Raw genomic sequence first — 24,670 nt, forward strand, 5'->3', positions numbered from 1 at the left:
GTCGTGTAGCGTAGTGGTCTAAGCAGGCGCCCCGTAGTTGGCCCCGGTTCGAATCCCGCATCGGACGGCCTTTCGCTGCATGTCATTCCCCCTCTCTGCCTCCCCGTTTCCTGTCTCTCTCCACTATACTATCAAATAAAGGCATAAAAAGCCCCAAAAAATATACTTAAAAAACAAAGAAAAAAAAACATGCCACTTGAAGAGACAGACATGTACCTCAGTTGGGAGACTCTGATTGGCACCGTTCTCAAGCAGGAACTTGACCACCTCTAAGTGATTCTCCTGTGCTGCCATGTAGAGAGGACTGAAGCCTTTCTGCTAGGGCACAAATACATGTATAGTTACAAACACACAAACACACCTTAACATAGTCCTCAACCCACATTACAAGAGGTGCTGTCAGAAAATATATACACACACACAAACACCCACACACATCTACATACATACATGGATTTGAGACTCAGCTGATATGGGGAAATAAATAACTTACAAGGACACACAGACATACAGTACACACTCATCCTTATAGATACTGTATGTAAATATATGGATAACTCTTTACCAGGTGTGTTACATAAACAAGCGCAAAAATACATAAACATACACACAGACTGGGCCCACTCGCTCACACACTCTGAGTGAGTGTTATCACAGCTCGCGGTGACTCACATGTGACTGGGCATTAACGTTGGCACCATAGTTGACAAGCTCAGCCACCACTTTCTCCTGCCCTGCCAGCGCTGCAATATGGAGAGCAGTGTTCCCTTTCTGGAGGTCACACACACACACACACACACACACACACACACACACACACACACACACACACACACACACACAAAAAGAGAGAAGAAAATAGAGTGAATGAAAGGGAAATGATTGCAACCTAATGGCCTAGATCTCTACACTGAGAACTTGACACTGAAATACATCCAGTGTATTGTATTCAGCCACTGTGATAAATAAAACAGTGATGATGAAAGCAGCACAGTTTTATTCATATTTACATTTTAGTTCATTTAGAAGCAAAATGCCTACACTGTGAATATTAAAACTGTTAAGTAGACTGAATGTTGATTGATTTAGTAAAAAGCCAGGGGTATAAATCAGCTTTTGGCTCAAAAAGGTGTTGGGAAAGTGTAACAGTTAAAGTGTTTTATTCTTTTCAGTTAATGAAATACTACTTTAGCAAACAGGCAGACAGAGAGAACAATGTACCTTGGTGGTGGCTTCCAGCTCAATGCCAGAGTGTAGTAGCTCCAGGACCATTTTGACGTGACCTTCTTTAGAGGCCAGGTGTAGCCCGTTGAGACCGTTCTTAGGGAGAAAACAGAGTCATTTAGTCACATTAGAAATAGAAGGAACATGAACATATACATATTATATATATATTTATACATAAACATGGAATTATCTTTGTCTTAAAGCTTCAGTAATGGTATAGTAATCCTGCTAATCAGGATTATTATAATCACACTCTACATTAACTGAAAACTGATACCACATCTCTCAGGGAAACTTAATGAGTTAAGTTGCGCCCTTGTGTGTTAGTGTAATACGCTGAGTAACACATTCTACATTCCTAAATCACTTAATGGAGCAGATCTGTGCAAAGGCCTCTCAGAAGTCTCTATAGATCCATGCCAAGGCGACCCCTAGTCACCTCTGTCCTTGTCCTCTCTCCTTGGCCTTGATCAATGTGGTCTCGGCCACAACCGTTAACATAGAAGTATCTCATGATCTGTCAGAATTGCCAAATTTTGCCATCAGTGCGGTGTTGTGTGTTTGACTTCTGCAGCTGAACATCATCAAACTCCCAAGTTCATATTCCATCTGTTTTAAATGCATTACTGATGGAACTTACAGTCTCATGGGCCTGTGAGCAGAGCCACAAATGCCCATTTTCTCCAGCTGCGCAGAACATCACTTGTCTGGTTACACTTTCACTAAAAATAACTGATAAATCAACAGCGACAGCAGGAGGACTCAGTTCTGACAAACTGAACAACCAGAAGAGACTGACGAGTAAGAAACAGAGCAGGGGGTGCTGGAAGACAACTGTTATATCCCAGTCATCTGTTTATCTGTCTGATTGTTTCTCCGGCTGGCTTCATATTGTGAAGTCTGAGGTGCAAATTGCCTGCTGTAACCAATCTGGCCACTAGGAGTCTCTATGATCCACGCTGCTCTCAGGCTTCCCATCATACTGCAGTGTCACTCAATTCAAATGGGTAACACAACCTCTCTGGGAGCATGCGCAGAGTGATGGGAAACACACTCTGTATCAGTGGAAATGAAACACCCTGTTAAACACACACAACATGTGTGGACATCTACAGAAGCAGATACATAGTGATTTTCAGTTTTGTTTTTAACACAAAAATTGCACCACCCATTCACACTCCTCAAACACCTACATCTGTGAAGTATATGCACGCATAGTCCCAGAGGCAAGAGCACGACAATGGTGAGTAGTCAGACACTTTAATAAATATAGGTAAAGAGAGTATATGTGTGTGTGTGTGTGTTTGTGTGGTGTGTTTGAGAGAGAGAGAGTGAGAGAGAGAGAGAAAGAGAGCACTAACAAGAGCCTGCAGGATTTCAGCTATAGCAAGGACAGGTTATTGCTGCAGAATCCCATACATCACATATAAAAATACCATCTCTGCCCTTGCCTCAGTCCACAGTAAAAATCCATTAATATAACAGTAAAATAAAATAAAAATAAGCAGGAAAGAAAGAAAGACTTGCAAAAGGAAATATAGGGAGATTTTTGTATTGGAAAATCAAATTTAGGGCCTTTAGAATTACGTTTGATCTCATGATTGTGGGTATGAAATGCAAATATTGTAAATCCTATCCATACTCATTATTTAGTTGATTACAATCTTAATACACAGATGTTAACGACCCTTGAGAATTGTGCAAAATGCACATTTCCTTTCATTTCAGTAGTCATCAGTCTTCCCTATCTTATCTTCTGTGTGTATGTGTATGTGTGTGTGTGTGTGTGTGTGTTGCTTGTATATTTAGTACAACACACACTGAGGGAGCTGGGCGTTCATCCTTAATGCCCAGACTTCCATCTCACTGGCAGTGTTTGGTCTGAGTGTAAAAGCACTTGCCCCCTTCGTTTACCAAACAGCACTCCCACCTTCCTTAACACTACAACATAGTGACGAGTGAATGAGTCCAAACCACATTCACATTCACACTTTCACATTCATGTCTCATGATATTCACTTGCCTGACATTGTTATGTTATGGTCATGATGCAACAAGGTGTAAGAGAGCACACAGAGGGCCTGAGGATTGAAAAAACTATAATCTAATACACTTAATGATTTATGTACCCCACTTTACACAAAGATAGAGAATCAGAATGTCTATAGGTTGTGGATTTTTTTATCCTTTATTTTGCTGATATGGCAGCATGACTTTCCATTGAGAATAATGTGGCATTACTTTACATGGTGCACTCAAATTCCTCTGAAGACTTAAGAGCAAACTTTCTACAGTTTGGTCTTTCCCAGTGGAATAAAATGCCTTTCCTAAATACCATTCTCCATTCAACCTGTTTTATAATCACAACCTTTTTACCAGGGGGAAGACGCTCTTTGGTTCCCACAGTGAGATGATAAAAAGTTCCATACTCTACTAGACACTTCTGCAAGAGGCAAAACTTTGTGATTTTACCATTCTCTTCATTTATTTATTTAAAGGGGACCCATTATGCTAATTTCCAGCTCTATATTTTCATTCTGGGACTCCACTAGAGTAGCTTTGCATGATTCACAGTTCAGAAGTCTTTATTTATCTCAAACTGCCTGTTATGCAGCCACTCTGTTGAGCCTGTGACTGAAACAGGCAATATTAGCTCAGGCCTCCTTAAAAGCTCAAGCCCGAATCCGATCCAGAATATGATAGTGGATGACACCAACATCCACCGCAACAAAGATTACAGCAGGACGTCTCTGTTCGGTAAATATTACCCCCACTACCTGCTTATTGTTTGATATATATCCACATAACGGTGGATTTAGTCTTTCAATCACAATCTGTATGTGCATGTTTTCCTGTATTTGCCCTGCAGACTAAAGAGTAAAACGTCTGCTGTCAGGAAATACCAGGGATAATGTTGCGAGTAAAAGTTTCTAGTCATTTGAAACCTGAGCCATTTTAATATGAACATCCAACATTGTAATGTTTTTATATATATATATATATATGTGTGTGTGTGTGTGTGTGTGTGTGTGTGTGTGTGTGTGTATATATATATATATATATATATATATATGTATGTGTGTGTGTGTATATACACATATATATATGTACATATATATATGTATATATGTACATATATATATATATGTGTATATGTCAGAAAATAAGAAATGGCATAACTCTTCATTTTGTGATTATGGGTTCCTTCGGCAGACAGAACGAGCCACTCATCCGCTGAATGAAATCAAATGCAGCAGGACATATTCTACTTCTATCAATGAATTTGTTGCGAACAATCTGATGATGGGTTAAAGGTTGTTTTTTTAAAATTTGCTATCAGGATTATATCTAACATCTTAGCTAAGACACTCAGACTTTTTGCTTCTCATGATCTCAGCAAAAGGCGTAGCGTACTGGTCTAACAATGGGTACTCTCCAAAGACAGTGGTGCCTCTCACTGTGTTATATTTTATGCTCAGAACAAAAGGGTAGCCAGAGGGCATTGACTAAAGGAACCAGTGAAACCAGACAAAACTATTTGCTTTTCCCCAGTATGCTGCTCTGGGGCATGAATGAACGAATTGGAAGGCGGTTTCAAGGAAAAGAGTGTATAAAGTGTAATGAATTTCTGCCCCGCTATATAAAAAAATATTATCTAAAAATTTCTCCTGAGTAACATTACCAACTGAAGTAATACAGTTCTCTTCCCTTGGTCTGCTCTTATGATGTGCATAAGCTCAGCAGTACTCTTTCATTTATTACTTTATACTGACAACTTCATATTTCTCTATTAATATTTAAGACAACTGTATCCACATTCAGTTTCTATTTGACTCAGTCAGTTCTCACTTCTTGCAGAATAGATTTTTACTCCTCCACAGAACGTCCATAGACATTTCTGCATCCAGCCACTGGTTTTCCATGTAAATTAAAAGACCAACACAAATACCAATGTACTGACAGTAACAGTAACATGAGAGGAAAAAAAAAATTCAAATGAAAAACCAAGATATGACTGTGCTTCTGAAGTTCGTTTCATTTCTTCATATTCAGAACAACTAAAGAGTAATCTTTTATTGAGTGTGATGCTTGGAGCAGGTACTGTTGAATATCATGAAAACTAACTGCAATTGATTTTTGATATGAGCCACAATTTAATTTGTTGTTTTGTTAATTGAAATCTTTGGGTGGCATCTTTTTTCTTTAACTCTCACTGACACGCGACACACACAGAAAAAACATATTGTGAGCTGATTAGTGAGCTGATAGAATCTATCTTACTTGATTAGCTGTGTTGATGTCGAGTCCATTCTTGATGTGATCCAGAGCCTTGTCCAGGTTCCCTGAACGAGCTGCACGCAGAAAGCTCGTGGCTGCATCAGCCTGCAATGAATAAAGAGGAGGGCGGTTAAAAAGGAGAGGATAGGAAGACCAGAGCACGTACGTAAACACAGATCAACACAGATCAACACAGCTTTTCAGAGTAAATAAAAACTCAACAGAGATAATATTGCAAACACATTAATACCTCGTCCACCACCAAAAGTTATGGTCTGAAATATACACAAATACCATTAATATACACAGATACTTCAAGAGCAACATTATCCTCGATATCAGGATAGTTGCACTAAAAGCCCCAGTCAGGTTACATACAGTATCTTCATCCATGCTAAAAAAAAAAAAATTATAACAATCACTTTAAGGCAAGACACAAGACTACATACAGGAAATACGATACTACATTCATTGGCTCTTCTGCCCTCTGTAAGAGGCTAAAAATGTCAGACTCCTTACAGTCGAGCTTCGCCCACGCTATGAGTTTGGCAGGCATTCATAGCCGAGCGCACTTCGCCACGAGCTCCACTGTCTGCCTGTCTGATCTCAGAGGAAAGCTCCTGTGGCGTGTGCCTCCGTGTGTTGTTTGTACACCCACCTTGGAATTCATTCATCAGCCAATAGTGTAATGCGGCTGACCTGCACAATGAGATGTTTCCAATGCCCTTAAGAGGAAATACTGCGTAATGCACTGTACTCGTGACCCTCTCTCCACCCCTGTCACCTTCAAAATTATGTATCTGTTTGAGCTGTTATTCTCAAGTGCTTTAATTACACTGAATTGCTGAAAGATACACATGCCCTTTTTAAATGACTAAGACATATTTTTTTTCCCTCTCTTCACATCTCTTATCTGCTGATGCATCAGGAACGAGTGTTCTTTGTTTGTGTGAATGATGCACTGCATTAGATTCTATCCAACAAACAAATAAAATCATTTTCTTTTCTGACAACCTCCTCCCTCCTCCAACTGCTATTTACTCCCATTATTTTCTGTTGGACTCTTAGATTCCCACCTGAACTGAGCTCCTTTGACATTCTGTAAAGTAAATCTCAATTTTATCAGTCAATATGTTTTTCAGGGCCTCTGTTCGCATCAAGAAGCCATGTTGAATATTTCCGAGTAGCCTACTTGCTTAAATAGACCAAGGGGTCTGAATGCTTTCCGAAGCCACTGTGTATTCTAAATGTTACAGCTTTGGTTGATATCTAATAGTATCTTTTGATGTGTTTTGTTTTTTCTCTCTGCCTCTACTTTCTTGCATCCCATCACTAAGTGTCAGGGTAGCAATATTCACTACCTCATGTCTTTGCTTTGAACATGAGAGCTACACATTACTCAGCATAAGAGAACTGAGGATCAGGACTTCAAACAGCCGTTGCCACTGACAGGAGCCTCTCCAAGCATTGGTACTGTATGTTTTAGCTGTCTGTCACACAACGCAGACTTCCTATGAGTATCCTAAAATTAGAAAACTGGCATATGAAAACACGTATTAATGTTGTGACTTTCATTCGACAGCTTCAAGCCATTTCTAATTTCACAGTTAACTCCTTTCATTTTTTTTTTCTTCTTCTTCTGTGCAGTGGTGTGTTCATGATATGTCACTGATCACAGTCTCCACCTGCATCCCTCCTCCTCTCCCCCATGCCTCCACAACGCTGCTCCATGAACCAGATTTCTATGTGCCTTCATCGTCTGAAGTATGCGTTCGTTAATGACTGCAGGTAATTTTCTGTGTGTGTGTGTGTATGTGTGTGTGTGTGTGTGTGTGTGTGTGTGTGTGTGTGTGTGTGTGTGTGTGTGTGTGTGCGTGAGCGTGTGCGTATTGAGCCATGAGCTGACCGCATTTTGCAGAAAATGAAAAATCACACACCACCTTCCACAAACTCGTTCGATACCAGTTTGTGTTCATGTTGCTGTCACGCTGGAATCCATTTTCCTCCACTACCGCCCCTTCCACCCTTTCAGTCTTCCCTCTATCACTGACATGAGAGCTGTGAACCAGTTCACTTCTACTTTATTTGTAATCATCGGCTCAGTTACACCAAATGATCAGATTACTGAAACCCCTCGCTATGCATCAGGCTGTACAAATGCTCCCTCTCTCTCTCTCTAACCTGCCTGGACGTAAATCTGATTTTCCTTCTGCTGTCTCTCCCATTCCTGCCATCTCCCTTCTTTCTCTGACTCACACAATCAACTCTATTATTTGGAGTCTTTAGGTGATGTTAAAACATTTGTGACGTGATTCTTGGGCCAAAAGGACCTACATGTGGACACGAAAGAGTATCACACTTTATCTCATGTAGTCTGCTGCCTCAGGTGATACACTGATTGAATATGAAGCCAATTCGCAGCCAGTGAGCCAATAGATTTTCAATTTTGCATTCTCATTCTCATAACGGAGAAATGTTTACCTCAGAAAACCTCCGTGACCAGAACTATGTTTCAATTTCAGCTTCACGCTTAATATTTCTGTTCGAGCCGCACTACTAGACTGTGTTTTGGATTTCAACTATTAAAACAAATGATCAATTAACATTTGGGAAGTGGCAAAGTTGGTGAGGTGAGACACACAACGGCACCGGAAAAGCACAAATGAGCGTGACTAGGAACGTGCTAGCAAGGTCACAATAACACAGCAGTTTTCCTGAGCTCAGTGACCACAGGGGCATGAAAAGAAGCAACAGCAACACACAACCACCACCACACTGCAAAAAAAAAAGTCAGTCTGAAAAAGTTATGTAATTGTGTTTTTAAATGTTTAAATCAGACTTTTATCAAAAAAAGACATTTCTAATGAAATACTGATTCACTAATGTTGTCGAAAGGGAAATCCAGTTGACACCAGCCAACGTCAGTGGAAATACTCATTGCTAGCGTTCTTTCTTGACATAGAAAGGTGACATTTACGAAAACGGCCTTTACAAAACCCCACTGCAGCTGATGGGGACACACAAACAACGTGCTGAAGAAGTAAGCAAAGTGTACACAAGGATGTATACAAGCATCATATTTACTCTGTTATTAAAGAACCATATTCCTCATGCTTCGGCCAACCTCTCAGAGCTCACAATACTGACCTGACGGACAAGTCAGCGCTGACCCACATGAGCCTAGAAGACAACACACACCAGCCAGGGCAACACCAAGGCAGGACAGGACAGTTAATGGCAGAGACATACAAGCAGAAAAAGCAACACGTAAACCGGCACAAGGAACATAAAATCCTTGAAATTATTGTTACACAAATGCAACAGGTGTCACTGATTCAGAATTTATTCAGCATCATCCAAGTGTTGAATTGAAGGTCGGTAATCAGAGTTTACTGTGTCCTGGATTTACAGGTGTGCAGCTAAATCTTTCCGACTTATACGCATGAAAAGACTTTGATATCTTAGAAACACACGCAGTAGTAGCCTGTAAGCCAAGTGGTTAATGACTAATGATTAATGCAGAGCACACACACCACATAAGTCAATGGATATACTCTATACATTAATCTTATTGAAAGCTTTTAAGCTATAATGCTGTGATAACTTTTGTCAGTGGGCCAGACTTCAGTTAAACAGCTTCATACACTTAGGCAAATAAATACCATCCACCTCCTTTGAAGATGCATGAAAAATGAATATATATATATATATATATATATATATATATATATATATATATATGTGTGTGTGTGTGTGTGTGTGTGTGTAGTTATGATTCTGTTGTCTTTGTTCCCAGTGTGTCAGCATGTTCTGTGTTAAACAATGAATTTCATTCCTGTGTGTTAGTGTGGCTGACCCGCTCAAATTGAAATCAGATTTAATATTCTCAGTGAAACACACACACTCATAATCTTTGTGCTGGGACAAAAATAGACTGCTTTTCAAACATGTAGACATGACAAAAGCCAGAAAAGGCAGAGACTTCGGATATTAATACTGCTGCGGAGAATATTGAATCAAAACTGCCATCACCACAAATTCAGGCTTGCTTTTTAATCAGTTTTATCTGTGCAGATCTATAATCAGTAACCACACACAAACAAACACACACACACACACACACACACACACACACACACACACACACACACAATGTTATGTCATGTCTGTCATGTTAAAAAGACAGACAAATGGTCAAGAGCAAGTGAAAGGACCTAGATTGATAGAAACCAATCCCACGAGATGAGTAACACCTCCTTCCCTAAAAGATGAGCACACTGGAATTGAGTCACACAGACTCAATATGAGCGATTATATAAGCTACTTTTCGTGTAAATTTTACATGTATATGACTGATTTAATGATCTGAGATATTTAAGTGTTCAGAAAGATTCATATTAGAATATTTCAGGGCTATTGCTTTTGTTGGGGGGCGGGGGGCGGCAATACCATAAACTCTCTGTGCTGGAAGCATTTGATGGTTTTCTGTACTGTGGGCCTTCTCTGACAGAAGTCATTGGCAGAACGTTGCATACGTGTACTTATTGTAGTGACAGCTCCTGTCACTTCTGATTTTGAAATGAGTCCTTGTGTCACTTCAAGTTGAGACTTCTCCTCAAAGTTCAACATGCATCTCATCTCCTTTGCACTGTAACTTGGTAGGTGCTTTTAGAAATACCTTCTACTACCATACTATACTACTGATGCTAGCACAGAAGGAGGATATGTTAAAGTCTATGTCTGTTTAGTGAGACCTTTAATCATTAATGTTGTTGATTGTGAAATCGGCAAGAAGGGAAGATGAGCGGCATTAAGTATTAAAGTAGAGACTCACAGAATGCAATCCTACTTAACAATATTACCATGGTCTATTTTAATAGATTATTTACATTATATTATGTGTGAACCTCTTTAAAATGTTTGTATAATGGAGTGATGTGATCAATAGTACATGAGTTATTGAATAAGGTGCAGCAACTAATGTTTTTACACAAGCATGTTGTCATCAGAGCACATCTCCCGCATCTGTTTATTTATTATTATTATTGTTATTATGATTATGATTATCAATTATTATTATCAGTTCATTCATTATTTGTGAAATGCATCTGAAATGTGTTAATAATATTTGAGGACTTCAATTTTGCAGAGACAAATTTCTAATATTTTCAGCAGAAACTTCACCTGTAACTACTAAAAGCTATTTCTAAGCATCTATGCCTGTTTGAGAGTGACAGTAATCTTCTCTGTTGCAAAACAAATACAGGAGATGAATACAAATATGCACATATAAGTGAGTATAATTAAGTATCAACACTGATATACTTAAAACTTTTCACTGTCTTACATCATTAAATGGAAAAGAGAAAATAGAAAAGAGGGAGAGAGAAAGGGAGAAAAAAACAAGGGCATGGACAGAGAGAGTAAAGACATCCTCATATCCTGAAACCAATCCATCTCTACAGAGAGATGTAGCTACTATACCAGGTAGCAGTGGCTGGAAATTCAAGGAAAAGATTAAAACCGATGATGTTTGTCTGAAGAAGTGCTGGAGCTCAAGTAGTATATTTTTGAGTATTAAGATGAATATTGGGGGACAGTCACAGATTACAAGTGTTGATGGGAAAATAGTGGCTATTTGTCACTGTGAGTATAAAAAAGAAACTAATTCACATAAGGCAAAAAACAAATGCATATGAAGACGAATTACCTACAAACACGTGCGCAAAACGAAACTAAAAATAGCTGCAGTGCATAGACGCCACAGTATGTTAGTGCTGGCACCAACACAGGGGGAGATGGATCACAGTAATGAACCCTCATGGGTTTAAACAAAGACCCACTTCTGCTACAAAAGACAGTTTCTAATGCAAACTTACACGGACATAAAATAGGGACAGACACAAAATATAACGTTGCAGAGTCTCACAATAAAGGGTACACAATGATTTGCAAGCTCTGACAGAAAGTAGAAGCCTTGCAGGCCTCTTGTGCAAAGTCTATCTCACTGTCATGAGTACAAGTATAAAATAAAAAAGCAAAAACAGATGTATGTGCACAAACATATTCCCGTGAGTTGGTTTAGTGTGTCAATAAGCATACACATATAACAGAACATAAAAAAAAGCTGCATATTGCACATTTGTCCAAAGCATCTTTCATTATCTGGAGTGCTCGTGATTTTATCATCAACCCCCAAACCCAGGAAGTGTTAATGACATCATCCACCACAGATACACAGAGATAGGGACCTTTAAACATGGCAGCATCACAGCTGAGATCTGCTCTGTGCAACACAGGGACACATTAAAACAAGGCACCACATTTATCACTTCTAATATTACTGGCACTATTTCTTCTTTCCCACTTGGTTCCACAGTTCTTCAAGCCATTCCCCAATTCCCTCAACTTAGGCTTGGAAGAGTAAACTATTTCCTCAGCAGGAAGACTCACAGTTAATGAAAAACACAGATCAGGATTATCATGTCAAAACTTCTGATTCAGATCTTGACTCTGAAGCTATACTCTCAACTGGTTTATATTCACAACAAGCAGCAGCCTCTGTCCTTGATTTGGAAACTTAAAGGGCGTCATCCTCCACAAATTCTTCCCACTACAGTCATTTAATAAGAAATGTCGCCTCATTCTGACTTGTGATTGCAGCACAATTCAACGATCAATGTCATGTTGAAAACGGCAGAGTGCAGTTGTAAGATTTCATTAGCTTTCATCAGAACCCGATCAGTGGTGTCTAAGAAACGATAGCTGATACGTGGACAAATAAACAATCTGCAGCAATAGGAAATAAGTAAGTAGTAAGTCCTGGAGATAAATGCTGCAATTAAAAAATCAATCATATAATTTTCCATGGTTTCATTCAAATCTGATAATTGGTATTTAACATAAATCATGTGACAGACAGTGAAAGTGAAAAGATCAAATTAACATTTAACTGATGAATTTAGTCAATAACTTATATTGCCATTTATTGTTGTATCTTGTGACATTGTTGCTTCCTTTTATGTGCCAGGCAAACTTAACATTATAATGGTATTATTGCTGTTACATTGCAACTTCAGTTTTTATGCCAATCTGAATGATTTCATATGATTTTCAAGCAAAGTAACAAAACAATTAGTGTATAAATACTTGGTTGTTAAAGAGATGTAACATGTGACAAGTGATCGCGACCTCAATTAAAAATATGTGTCATAATTTTACACTGCTGCGGAGGGAGGAGATCAATTCAAGAGCATGTCTATGCCTGGCAAGATGAAGTCACAGCCCTGAAAACGAAAAATCTATAGAGTCCAGCAGACTCTACAGCATTGGAGTTGATTCAATATTGATGGATGAAAGCAGGGCAAGAGTCTGTGAGAGTGAGATTGTGCCCCCAAATACGTAAGTGCAGGTTTCATATGCTTACACATTGGACACACAAATTCAAGTGATGCTTTCTGTGTCTAAACACAGGTAGAAACATACATGTTAAGCCGCACATGCAGGAAATGTAACTTTTTAATAGAAAGACTGCATTTGATAGTTTTGCCCATTTTCCTGATCAACTGATTTTTTTTAATCTTCTTGGTATGAAAATCAAAACATAAGACTTAATTAAAAATAAATGACTTGTTAAGAGAGACTTTTTTCACTGAGGCTTTTTGAAGCTCTGCAGTTTGTACAAAAGACTGTTTGCCAAAGACTAACAAATAGTGAGATGTCAGATGAGTTTGTATGTTAATGTTAAAGCTAATGAAGTGCACAGGGCTTCCTAATGAGAGAGGTCCATAAAGATGTTTATGATGTGTTAATCTAGTGTAGCTTGCTCCAAATCCTCACACTAATACCACAGAGAGACTGCACAACCATAAGCTAGTGTCAATTCAAAACCAATCACCATCTATACAACAGTCTGTGAAGAAAACCTCAAGAGTGTGGTTACCAAATAGACCACAAGTTCCTGTATGCAAGCTGCTGCTAACAGCTAATGTTCAAGTCATTTTATTACAGTATCTTATCCCCACCCTTATTGAATTCAGTTCTTATTATTGTGATGACAAACAAATTCTGGGTTTAGAGTAGTCCACGGGTAAAACTAACACTGGTCTAACTCAGGAGACCAGCCTAACATTTACTTGTGTAAACAGCTCCATGTCTGTAAAAAGCTGCTCATCTGAAGCTTAGTTGCCCTTTATCTCAAAAATAAAAATAAGAGCTGAAAATTGAATAAAAGATTAAATGATTTGTTGAGATGAATTTATTTTGCAGTGCACCAAATTCCGTCTTCCTCGTGAAACAATGATGAGACACATCAAAACGAGGATCTTCCTGTTGTCTTCTCTATCCCTGTGCTAAAACAGAGCATCTGAAATATTTATAGCCTCTGTCAGGCCACTGCTTCTGCAACCCGTTACAATCAAAGCATGCTTTTCCTTATTTTTATACATGTATCTTCATGTTTACCTCCATGCACCTCACTCACGCACGCATGCACGCACGCACGCACGCACGCTGATATTGGGATTGTTACTGTGTAATATGTAGGTTTACAGTCTGTTTAGTCTGAGACATATAAAAATAATGCAACATTCACAAGTACAGAAATACATAGTACACAAGAACCCACACAAAAAATATTGAGAAAAAGGGCGACAAAACAGGCCCACACACAACTACTTCACACATATAGTATACATACACACACTGTGCACGTGCACATGATTAATACTGCAGCTCTCGCTTTCTGCCTTGATTATGTTACTCAGGGATACATGCCAAAATTTAATACTTATTGAAAACAGACTCTGTTTGGTATCGATGATGATTTCCAATGTTAAAAGCTGGATGTGAGGAAGCTGAAGTAGGTATTGAAACCTTCCTCAACATTCCTCATCTTTTTGGTTTTAAGGTGAAGCAGTCTAAAAAAAATACTGTTACATCCTCCTCTAACTACATAATTTATCATTCTTCCATTTAAGTTTCTCAGTCTAAACCCTCACTTCATAATCTACTGTCTCTTGAGAATAATCCCCAAGATCACAGATATAGTGTACACACATGCACTGAGAAGGAAATACACCTTTCTGTCCTTTCACTGAACAATTTTCATTGCCTTTGGAAGATTTGCTCAGGTAACAGGCATGGACATTTTCCCTTTTAAATCATCTGCCTGCTTCTGCCTCTCCATGACCTCTAGTTCCCTTGTTTTCTTTCTCTCAGTTTGTATTTTGCCTACAGCACAGAAAAGAGAGGAGACACAAACGAGAGAGCCAGAGTAAGGGACACTAACGTTACAGAGTGAAGCAGCCCTGAACTCCTGAATTTATTTTCTCAGCTACACATGATATCCACTCATTTCTTGTCATCACTCCTTGAACATCTCTCTCATCCTAACCCTCACACGTCTATTGCATCTTTGTGCAAACTCTCTCTCTCCCTCAGTCCGCCTGCTCTCTCTCTCTCTCTTCATAAACCTTCAATATTTATGAGCACTGCAGAAATGCTACTAGCAAAGCATGCTGGGTAGAGCTGTCCCTCAGAGTCTGCTCCTGACATCATCACTCTGTGCTGACATTCTGGGCTCCCTGCCCCGTCTCAGTATCTGAACTACAGTCAAGTTCCCTGCCAGCACAACTGATATCTGAGAATACATTTTAATAACAAACAGGAAGTAATGTGTCATCTGGGCATTTAGTCATTAACTACAGTAAAAACAGACTTTTGACTGCACATAATTCTCAACTAAAACCTTGTATCTAAATTGCTAATGGTTTGGTAGATGAGTGTCTGGTCTTGGTTGTATTGTATCTTCAGATCCAGTAATAGAAAATGCTTTCAATATTGATTCAATATAACATGTTCATCAGAGCAATCACAGGCCATAAAAACAAACGAATAAATAAATAGATAAATAATAGGCCATAAATTACATTCTTCAATTGAGGAAACATTGCAGAGAAACATACGAGGAGAGGGAATGCTTTTCTGTTTGCAAAAGTCCAATTCCAGTAGGTTTCACAATGCAGGCAAATTGTGATTGAGTGCAATATTTTCAAAAGGCAAGCAGACAATAGGGCCTGTTTTCGGCAGCCATTTTGACATGTCATTGCAGGACACGCACAGGTGTTACTATTAACTTTAACGATGGCTCAGTTCAATTACGTGCCCAAATGATTATTAATTGCACCTGTGCTTTTCCTGCTGTGACGTTCCAAATTGTTTGCCATGAAAAAGGGCGTATACCCCCATTACAAGAACAACAGACCATCAAAGAAATACAAAAACATGCTTTTATGGGTGGAGATAACTATATGACACGTGTCACTGTGTCAACAGTGCCACTGCGTCATTTTTTGCTGAAGAAGCACTCTTATTTGAACCAAAGCATGTAATATGGAACATTTTTAGGAGATTATTTTTCACCAGGTGCTTGTGGAGTCCTCCTGATAAGTTTTCTCTGAGGCAGTTAAGGGGCTTGGGACTGATTGGCCAATGCAGCATTAACTTTGCTGGGAGCAAAGCTGTCTATGATTGCCCAATCAGCTTTGAGAGGCAAGGGATATCAAATAAGACACCACATGATTTAGAAGTTGATTTCAGCTGTATCTGATCACTCAGGACTTGATGGGACCGACCTTAAATGTGTGCTGGCACAAGGAAGCAGTGTGCTTTTCACTAGCTTTGAAAATCCTCATTTACAAAACCCCTTAGAAAGGTGTGAGGCTAAAGGCTGTGATCGTATGCTGAGTTAGTGAGTGAGTTTTCTAGGTATGACTGTTTTACCGTAGAGTGTATTCTCACCCTTAACACATAAATCTCTCATTTAAAGCAAAAGTTTGAAATTTTTTGAAATACACTTGTTCATTTCCTGTCAGCAAGTTAGATGATACCACTCTCATACCTGCCTGTTAAATATGAAGCTACAGCCAATAGCTATCTGGGTTAGCTTAGCTATCTAGGTTAAGTGTGACTCAGTTTCCAGGCAACCAGCAGACATTCCAGGAAGTTACTGGTCACAGCCAAGAAATAGAGAGCTGCAGTAATGAGTCCTGAATCCCAGTATTTAGTTAGCACTTTAGTCGCTAAATGAGATGACAGGGGACGTTAATGTCATCACATCGAACACTAAAACTGATCCCATCAGTTTGCTTTGACAGACTTGTTGTGTTTATACTTGCGCCTTTGTAAACTATCACTAACCTTGTAAGAGGAAAAGCTTTTGTAGAGGTAAGAAAGGAAAATCAAACTACAAGTTGGGAGTTTAGTAGTGGTGACGGTAATGTCATGAATCCGTGGTGTAGCTCGTTTACAGCCTGACATTAGATTTTTACTTCTGGCAATTGAATTTAGGCTTCAAAAATCGTAAAGTGGTGTCCATTTATGAAGATTATCTTGCTGAACAAAACATGTAAGTATCATACACTTTTATTTGCCACAGAGCTAACTTTCTGAAATAATCCAAAAGCCAATGTAAAAACCTCATTGGCATTTTGTCAAGGGAACCAGGGTGATGCCAGTTTCCAGGTTGGCCTACAAAAATATGTCATCCCTGCAGCACTCCATACTGCCCATGTAAAATGGTGATCTGTTATTTTTACACTACACATTCTTATACTATTATACAAATTAAATATAATTTTTTCATTAGTAAACATCTAGTTTCCATCTGTTTCCAGTATTTGTGCTAGGGTATGCTAACTGATTGCAGGTTTTAACCTGAAAATAAACACAGATGTGAGATTTGCATTAATCTTCTCATCAGTGTTATTAAAATTAGATTCAAAAACATGTCAAACAGAAAAATTCTCAAAATAAGCAGTCAAGTATACTTGACAAAATACATATATACTGTCTAAATGATCGGCTCAGGATGAGTAAAGCTGCATTTTTAATGAATGAAAGTTCTGCACGACAGGAGAAGAGACCCCAGCAACTCATAAATGATTAAGAAAGCATGAAAACTGCAAAGACAGAAAAAGGTAGACGAGAATATAAGGAAGAGGAGAAGACTCAGAGAAGCTGGGAGCCACTATGTCTGAAACTCATCTGTGCATAACTAATGCAAAGCACTGAGCTGCACTGAACTGGTCAGTGACTGCACTGTCTCCCATAAGGCCAATATACAATCACTGTGACAGGAGGGAGCAGTCAGCAGAGGGAGGAGCCAGGGTGATGGATAGGAAGAAAGAAGAAGACACGAAGGACATAAAGAAGAGAGGATGGGGTGGGGGTCTGATACCAAATAAAGGAAGGTGTAAAGGACATAAAAGGGTAATGAGAGGAAGAATGATTGAGAGGAGAAGGGATAGAGGAAAAGAGGGGTGTGGAGGAGGAGCTGAAAGAAGGGAGGAGGGGGACAGAAGAATGCCAGAGAAGACAGGTAAGGACTGTGGAGGTCAGGATAAACATGTCCACCCTTACATTAAAGCTTATAAATCTGAAAATGCTGTTGAGATGCTGAAAGGTCTCTTTCTGAATGAGCATTTTCTGGTTGTTTTTGTTAGTGTCTACTTTGAAACACCATTGTAACGGAAACTTTCTGTAAATCGGGCATGTGTATGTTGCATAACATCTTTATAACTTTATTCCTTCACATGGCTGTTTTTTAAGTGGGGGAGTATTCAAAGAGTCTGTTTTGGTAGTTATGCTGGTTTTAGTGTGGTTGGAAGGCCAAAGCAGAAATGAATGCATTAGTGTGGACATGCCTTTTACAGTGATATAGAGAAGTAAAGGTCAGGTGCAAGAGAGAAAGATGGAGAGAGGAGGGGTGAAAGTCCGCTGTAAGAGAAGTCATGTGTCAGAGCAAGCTATCTGTGTGTGATGGGATAGATGTCTTAGAGGAATTAATTCCTGCTGAGAAATTTTCTTTTTACTTCCCCCACAGGGAGAGGTCAGAGGTCATGGTCAGATACAGGGCAGCACCTTTGGGGTTGGTGGGGATGCAGTGTCTTGCTCAGACACTAAGTGATTCCTTATAAGTGAGGTATCTGTCTACCTATATGTCCCTCCCATAGACTGTATATAAATCTGCGTATACAATCTCCAGTCCATCCAACTGTTCACCCATCTATCAGATAATGTGTATCAGTATTGGCTGATGTTGGATTCAGGAACCCAGTCATCAGTAATGATATTCTGACCATAACAGCTACTTCTGTCTTTTTCTCGTCTCTTTAAAAACAGTCTTCAATAAACAGACAGAAATTACCTGCGCACTCATTTACACACACACACATTAAACACATGCACTGTAATTCACACATGAATGGGAAACAAAAGCTCCTCCGCGGTGCTGTCCCACTAGATGACACTGTGTTGTAACACTTTTCCTTTCAGCACTGTTTATCACTCCATCCTCCCCCATCTATCTGTCATCTGTTCATTTCGAGGTGATCTCAGGTCAAGACTGAGGTTGCTGAAACTGCCTTTGGTCATTGGTACATTTACTCTAATTTGGCAAAATTGTACGGACATATTTTCACAAGCAAACTTACTGAATATAAAATGACTCTTTATGTTATTCTGTTGCAGTTTGAGAGATTATTCCCCAAAAAATTGTTGAGCTTTTTTTAACAACATTTTAGTGACCATTTTACTGCATTTAACTTCGCTTAAACAGATTAAAGACTAAGAGTGAGTACAGCACAATAACAGAGATATGTATATAGCATTTGAGCAAATTTACAAAGCTCACTGAACAAAGAGTTCAGTGTTTAATTTTTGATACACTATTAATTATTTATGTTCCTGCATTACTGTATGAATCGGGTGATGGTATTCAAACTTGAGTCCTGCATAAAATACAATAAAGCCATGTTTGTAGTTGTTCAAACATACATCTGTAAATGTTACTATGTGAAACTCTTGAGACGTAAAACAGTACTTTAATGCTTCCTGTCCCTTTTTCCACACTGCCATAACACACTCAACCTGATTGATTCATGAAAATCTGTGTACCTGTATGAGGGTGTACCTGTAAGAGCAAGAACAAATCATTTCTACTGCCGGTACTGCTCTCTTTTTGCCATTTTATTATGCATCCATCAGTATGATGAAACACGCATGCACATCTATTACTGAATGACATGTGTGACAAGTGAAAAATAGCCCATCAGGAAAATAGTAGCTTTGAACATTTTTAGCATATCTTAATGTTTTGTAAGAAAAAAAAACAAAACTATATGCTAATCAATCCTGAGTCGTAATAAAAGGTAATAACAGAAAATGCTTTGCATCATGTAGATCAAAGAAGCTGCACAATGCAAATGAAAAAAAAATGTTATTTGCCATATGATAAAATATAATTTGATAGAGAAAACAAACAACCTAGAAAAAAAACACAATCCTAATTGTGCAATATATATTTAATCTGTATTTCCTTAATCTAAAATAAACAAAACATTGATATGAAAAACAACTGGATTAGATACCATGCAAGTAAATCAACCACAGAACTCAACATAGAAGTCACTATAAGGTCATTGCAGTATGACTCAGTAGTTGAAGGCAGAGCTGGATGTTAGATGCCAGAGTATCTGTGATCGTGGCCTGGAAGGGAGAGATAGATGGGCTGAGAGGCGTGGGGGGGGGGCCTGGTGTGGGGGGCAGAAACTGCTGCCCTATCGTGACGTTGACTGACTGACTACCAAATCACCCCTGTCATGAATCAGAACTGTAGAGGGCTCTGGAGCTGACACATACTAACTCACACAAGCACACTCACAGGCATAGGACAAATACACACGAATGCACAGGCTCCCAACACGTATGTGGATGCATCACACCCAATATCCAGACATACAGATTTACACTCGATTATTTTAATGCACACACACAACCACATACATGTGCACTTAGGTCATGTGCAGACATGTCAGCATAGACACACGCTGTAACATGCTACATCATCTTCAGTCCTGCTGCCAACAGGCGGTCACAGAAGCTGACATATGCTCCTCACTGCAGGATGTAAAGACTGCAACATGCACAAGATTGCCCGTGTCACTGCTCGCACTAACCTGTGCATGCGACACACACAAATCACAGCACATGAACAGTGGTCAGATGGTGCCCGGTTCACAGACCATGACGCCCCTCCTTCAAAATCTTACATACTCATATCTCAATGTTTTTCTTCCATAGCAAATGCAAACCAACAATATCTCACATGTAAACCACACCCAGCCCTAAAAGCTAATCCTTTGCAGATCCACTGGGGATGGAAATCCCTTCAATCTCATTCACTTGAATGACAGACTAGCTGACTAGAGCCGGATGTCACAAAAGACAGAGAGAGAGAGAGAGAGAGAGAGAGACAATATCAAAGATGCATGAGATGTGAAAAAGTATCAGTGCTGTCATACACCATAAACCATTTGAGTAACATATATATATACACATGAAAACAAATTCAGATATCGAAACACAAACTTTAAATTGCAAAAAGAGAAAAGAAAGAGAGAAAAGAAAGAGTCTTGTGAGTAGCCTCACAAGACTGGGGAACATACTATATGAAGGAGAGGGTTCAAGTATGATTTCTTTCCTACAAAATATATCCCTAGTAATTACGACAATTGAGATTTTTGGTCCAAGATAATAGCGATTAACATTATTATCTCAAGAAAGATGAAACGCTTGTTTATACTCATGTGTTTGCAAATCTGTGCGTGTCTGTGCATACATGTGGCAGCTCTGTATATTCTGACACGAGCACAGTGAGTCGTCCCCACTGTGCACGTCTGTGTTAGTGACAGCAGGTCATCACTAATCACCCAGTGGGTGTAGAGTCAAACCAGCAAGACGCATGCTGAGAGAGGGTTGGGGGCAGAGAGAGGCTGATGGAGGGTGAAGGAGAAGAAGTCAAAGAGGACAAGCACAAGATACAGTAGAAGACAAAATCGAAGGAGAGCATGGCTACATCCAGCAGTTATGTGAGTTCACAACTACCACTATGACTATTAGCACCACTACTGCTTCTAAAAATAGCGATGATATAGCAAAAGCATTAACGATAACAGCATCAGACTCTGTCTTGCTATAGTTTTTAGACCTTGATCGTGCCTCTTTTCCATGAAGGGAAAAAAACAAGTAGTAAAACAAGTAATTAAATCTGGCACACTGGTATTTTTAAGGTTATATTCAAAATGAAGATAACATCCAAATTAAAATTAATTATTTTAAGAAACATAATCACCACTTATAAAACCAGAACTATAAAAATGGCAAATCATCTTAACATGCAACTGTAAAAGAATAATGGCATTCTCCTCAGCCACAAATTGCCATTGCTGGTCTGATAGATTTCACAGGACAGTGACCACTCCCTGAGGCCGGTCGATAGAGCCAGCTCCTTATGATTCAGCATTCTGCACAGGTTCACAAGGGTCGTTTAGCCCACGAGGAGCCGTTCATCAATGGGACAAACTCTTGATGCCAGGGTCAGGCCTGAAGCACAAGGTCCAGTAGAGGGTTAACACACAGCCCGTCAATTTAACGATGCAGCAAGTTGCTTGTCTCAAAAGGCCAGCCGTATACAATTTTCTACAAAGTCTAGATTAGAGAAGTGAGTCACGGAGGAAAATAGAGGGAGAAAATGAAAGAAACTGGAATACTACATGAATCCGGATCTAAACTCATTAACATATTGACAAAAGGGGCTGTGGGCCAAAGCAGACATTAAGACGATCACAGTGACATAAACACACAAGATGTGAGACTACTGAATCCAACCAGGGCTAATCCATCTCTCAAGACAAGTCAACAAGACGGCAAAACTGCTCCGATACTGGCATGACATAAACCACAGCAGCTGTTTATTGAGTAAAAACTTTGTATCTCCAAAACACCAGCTTTTCATTTGATGTATCACCGTTGGTACCCGAAAAGAGAGGTCAAGCTGTGCCCTCAGTTTATGGCAAAATAAAATCACTAAAATGCATTATCAAGCTTTATCCCAAACACACGCATTTAAAGATGCAAAGTTGGTATCTGCATGACTATGACACATGTCACATGATGTCGCCATGAGAAGTCACTGGGTTCTTTCCAAAGCTCATGCTATAATAAACTTTATGCACCAGGGAGAGATAAAAATATGGGCTAGACAAGCTGACAGACTGCATTTGCAGAAAGCCGCACTTCGTTCAGAGTGCCATCAATCATACTCATCTTTTACCAGTTGGGGATGTTTGTTGTCTGTGCTGTGTATCAGACACATGCTATTCATCCATACATGTACACTAGAATGCCAAACACGTCCACACATAAACCTTGCATAGCTGACTTGCACTTTTCAACAAACTTATTCCATTTCGGGGGAAAATACTTGCATGTTATTAAAATATAAGTAAATCAAAGCTTTGAAAAATGTATTCCTCTGCTGGAAGACTGAACACCTTTAAAAGATAGGCCTTAACACAATACATATCTTTGCAGACAATCTATGTATTAAACACTCTCTTTCTAATTAATATTTCATGTCAGAGTGAAAAAGGCCCCTGAAACTATGTTATAACCATGAAATGTGGGACACTAGGGAAACGCTGCTGCTGTGTTATGTATCAGTTGTGTCAGATATTTAATACAGTCTGCGCGGTAGTTTTGAAACACACATAGTATAGACAGAAGAAATGTGAACTGTACCTGTTTTTTTTTTGACAGTGGAAGCTGGAGAAAAGACTTCCACATTTTTCTTTTGTGCTAAAACTCATTCATTATTTCAAAAGTTAAACTGGTATGGGCGAGATCTCAGCACAGACAGATCTGTAAACTGAGATAAAGATTATGTGTCCATACGTACAATGGCAAGAGTTGCGTGTGCGTGTGTCATCATGGCAAAATGTGGTCCTGAAGAGACCTACTGAAGCAGGAACTACCACACAGGCAGTTTCGAGTACTTTGGCAGGTGTCTGGACATATTTTGGCACCGCAATAGTGTCACAACTGTTCAAGATCAGTCATGAAACTTTATGTAGTGCAGTTGACATCAAACTGAAGGCATTTCAAGATGGGCGTGGTCCAACCCATGAGTACTGAGTACCCATTTAATAATGAAATAATAGCTACTGAGTGTTCATGTAATAATGTAGTAATAACTACAGAATACTCATGGATCGGGACGTCAACATGTTGATCCCATCACAAGATGGTCTCTAGTTTTCTCTCTTTTTCCAGTGGGTGATGCAAATTATAGTGTAATCAATCACTGTAGACTTTCTGCAAGCTTCAGTGAGCTTGTTGTCTTGAATTCTGATGAAGAAGAAGAAGCCTCAGCTTGTTAAAGCTATAGGATTAAGGAGGTGTTTTTTAATATGTATGCTATGTGCATATTGACACTGTGTGTCTGCGTGTTTTTCCTCTCACCTTGGCCCTCCCCGTGGGACAACTGGTGCAGAGCCAGCAATGCACACCCTGTCACCCTGTCAGTTAGTCATCCTGCCTAAAACAGCTGAGTCAGTCTCTCTGCTTCATTAAAATCAGGCCACGATCCACAAATATCTTAACTTGTGAGTGTTCATATGACTCATAGATGTGAGACAGAGAACAATATAAAAAGTCAACTGTGTGTGTTTGAGCGAGGACGAGAGTGTAAGAATTTAAGACACATACATGCAATCAATTACTCAGTCAATCAATAAATCATTCAATCAATCAAGTCAGGCGTTGCAGTGATACACGTGTGTCTTTCTGGTGAAATACAAAGTGTAGTACTCGGCCGATAACCCTGCATTCAGGCAGCCAGCATCTGCATCATCATGTTACAGTCTCATAGCTGGTTTGAATTAGTGTTTTTACTAAACAGAGGTTCTGCTGCGGATGAATCATACAGTACAAGATACAGTAAGAGCAGTGAATGACTGTGCTGATGAGATATCTTCTCACTGTCTGTGGTTTAATCACTGGCTCTGCTCCATGCTCTTGTGACTTTGGTAACAGATGCTATCAGGAAGTAAACAAACAAGAGGAGTGGGTGCCAAGCCAAAGACGATTCTCAAGGGAGCACACAAGACTCAGAGAGCAGCTTTACCTTTGCATCCATTTCTACTTACTCAATATCATCTAAACGCTAGAAAATCATACTTTATGACTCACAGGCTGCACCAGAAAAACACATTAACATTTCATTATTGTACTCAGCCTCTAACTCTGCTAATGGATAGCTGTCCTA

General features: G+C 39.3%; 1 protein-coding gene across 1 annotated transcript in view; it reads right to left on the reverse strand.

Annotated features, from left to right (window-relative positions):
• The window catches only part of ank1b (ankyrin 1, erythrocytic b), a 70,040-nt gene that overhangs the window by 33,830 nt on the left and 11,540 nt on the right, over positions 1-24,670 (reverse strand). Inside the window, exons 2-5 of the mRNA XM_087173197.1 lie at positions 5,509-5,610; positions 1,222-1,320; positions 673-771; positions 217-315 (exon numbers count right to left, since the gene is read on the reverse strand). Coding sequence (XP_087029323.1) covers positions 217-315; positions 673-771; positions 1,222-1,320; positions 5,509-5,610 — 399 coding nt within the window. The remainder of the gene's footprint in view (positions 1-216; positions 316-672; positions 772-1,221; positions 1,321-5,508; positions 5,611-24,670) is intronic.

This window comes from Seriola lalandi, unplaced genomic scaffold, assembly GCF_002814215.2.
Source record: "Seriola lalandi dorsalis isolate HSWRI2012SDOR001 ecotype SW California unplaced genomic scaffold, Sedor1 jcf7180002054085, whole genome shotgun sequence".
Classification (NCBI taxonomy): domain Eukaryota; kingdom Metazoa; phylum Chordata; class Actinopteri; order Carangiformes; family Carangidae; genus Seriola; species Seriola lalandi.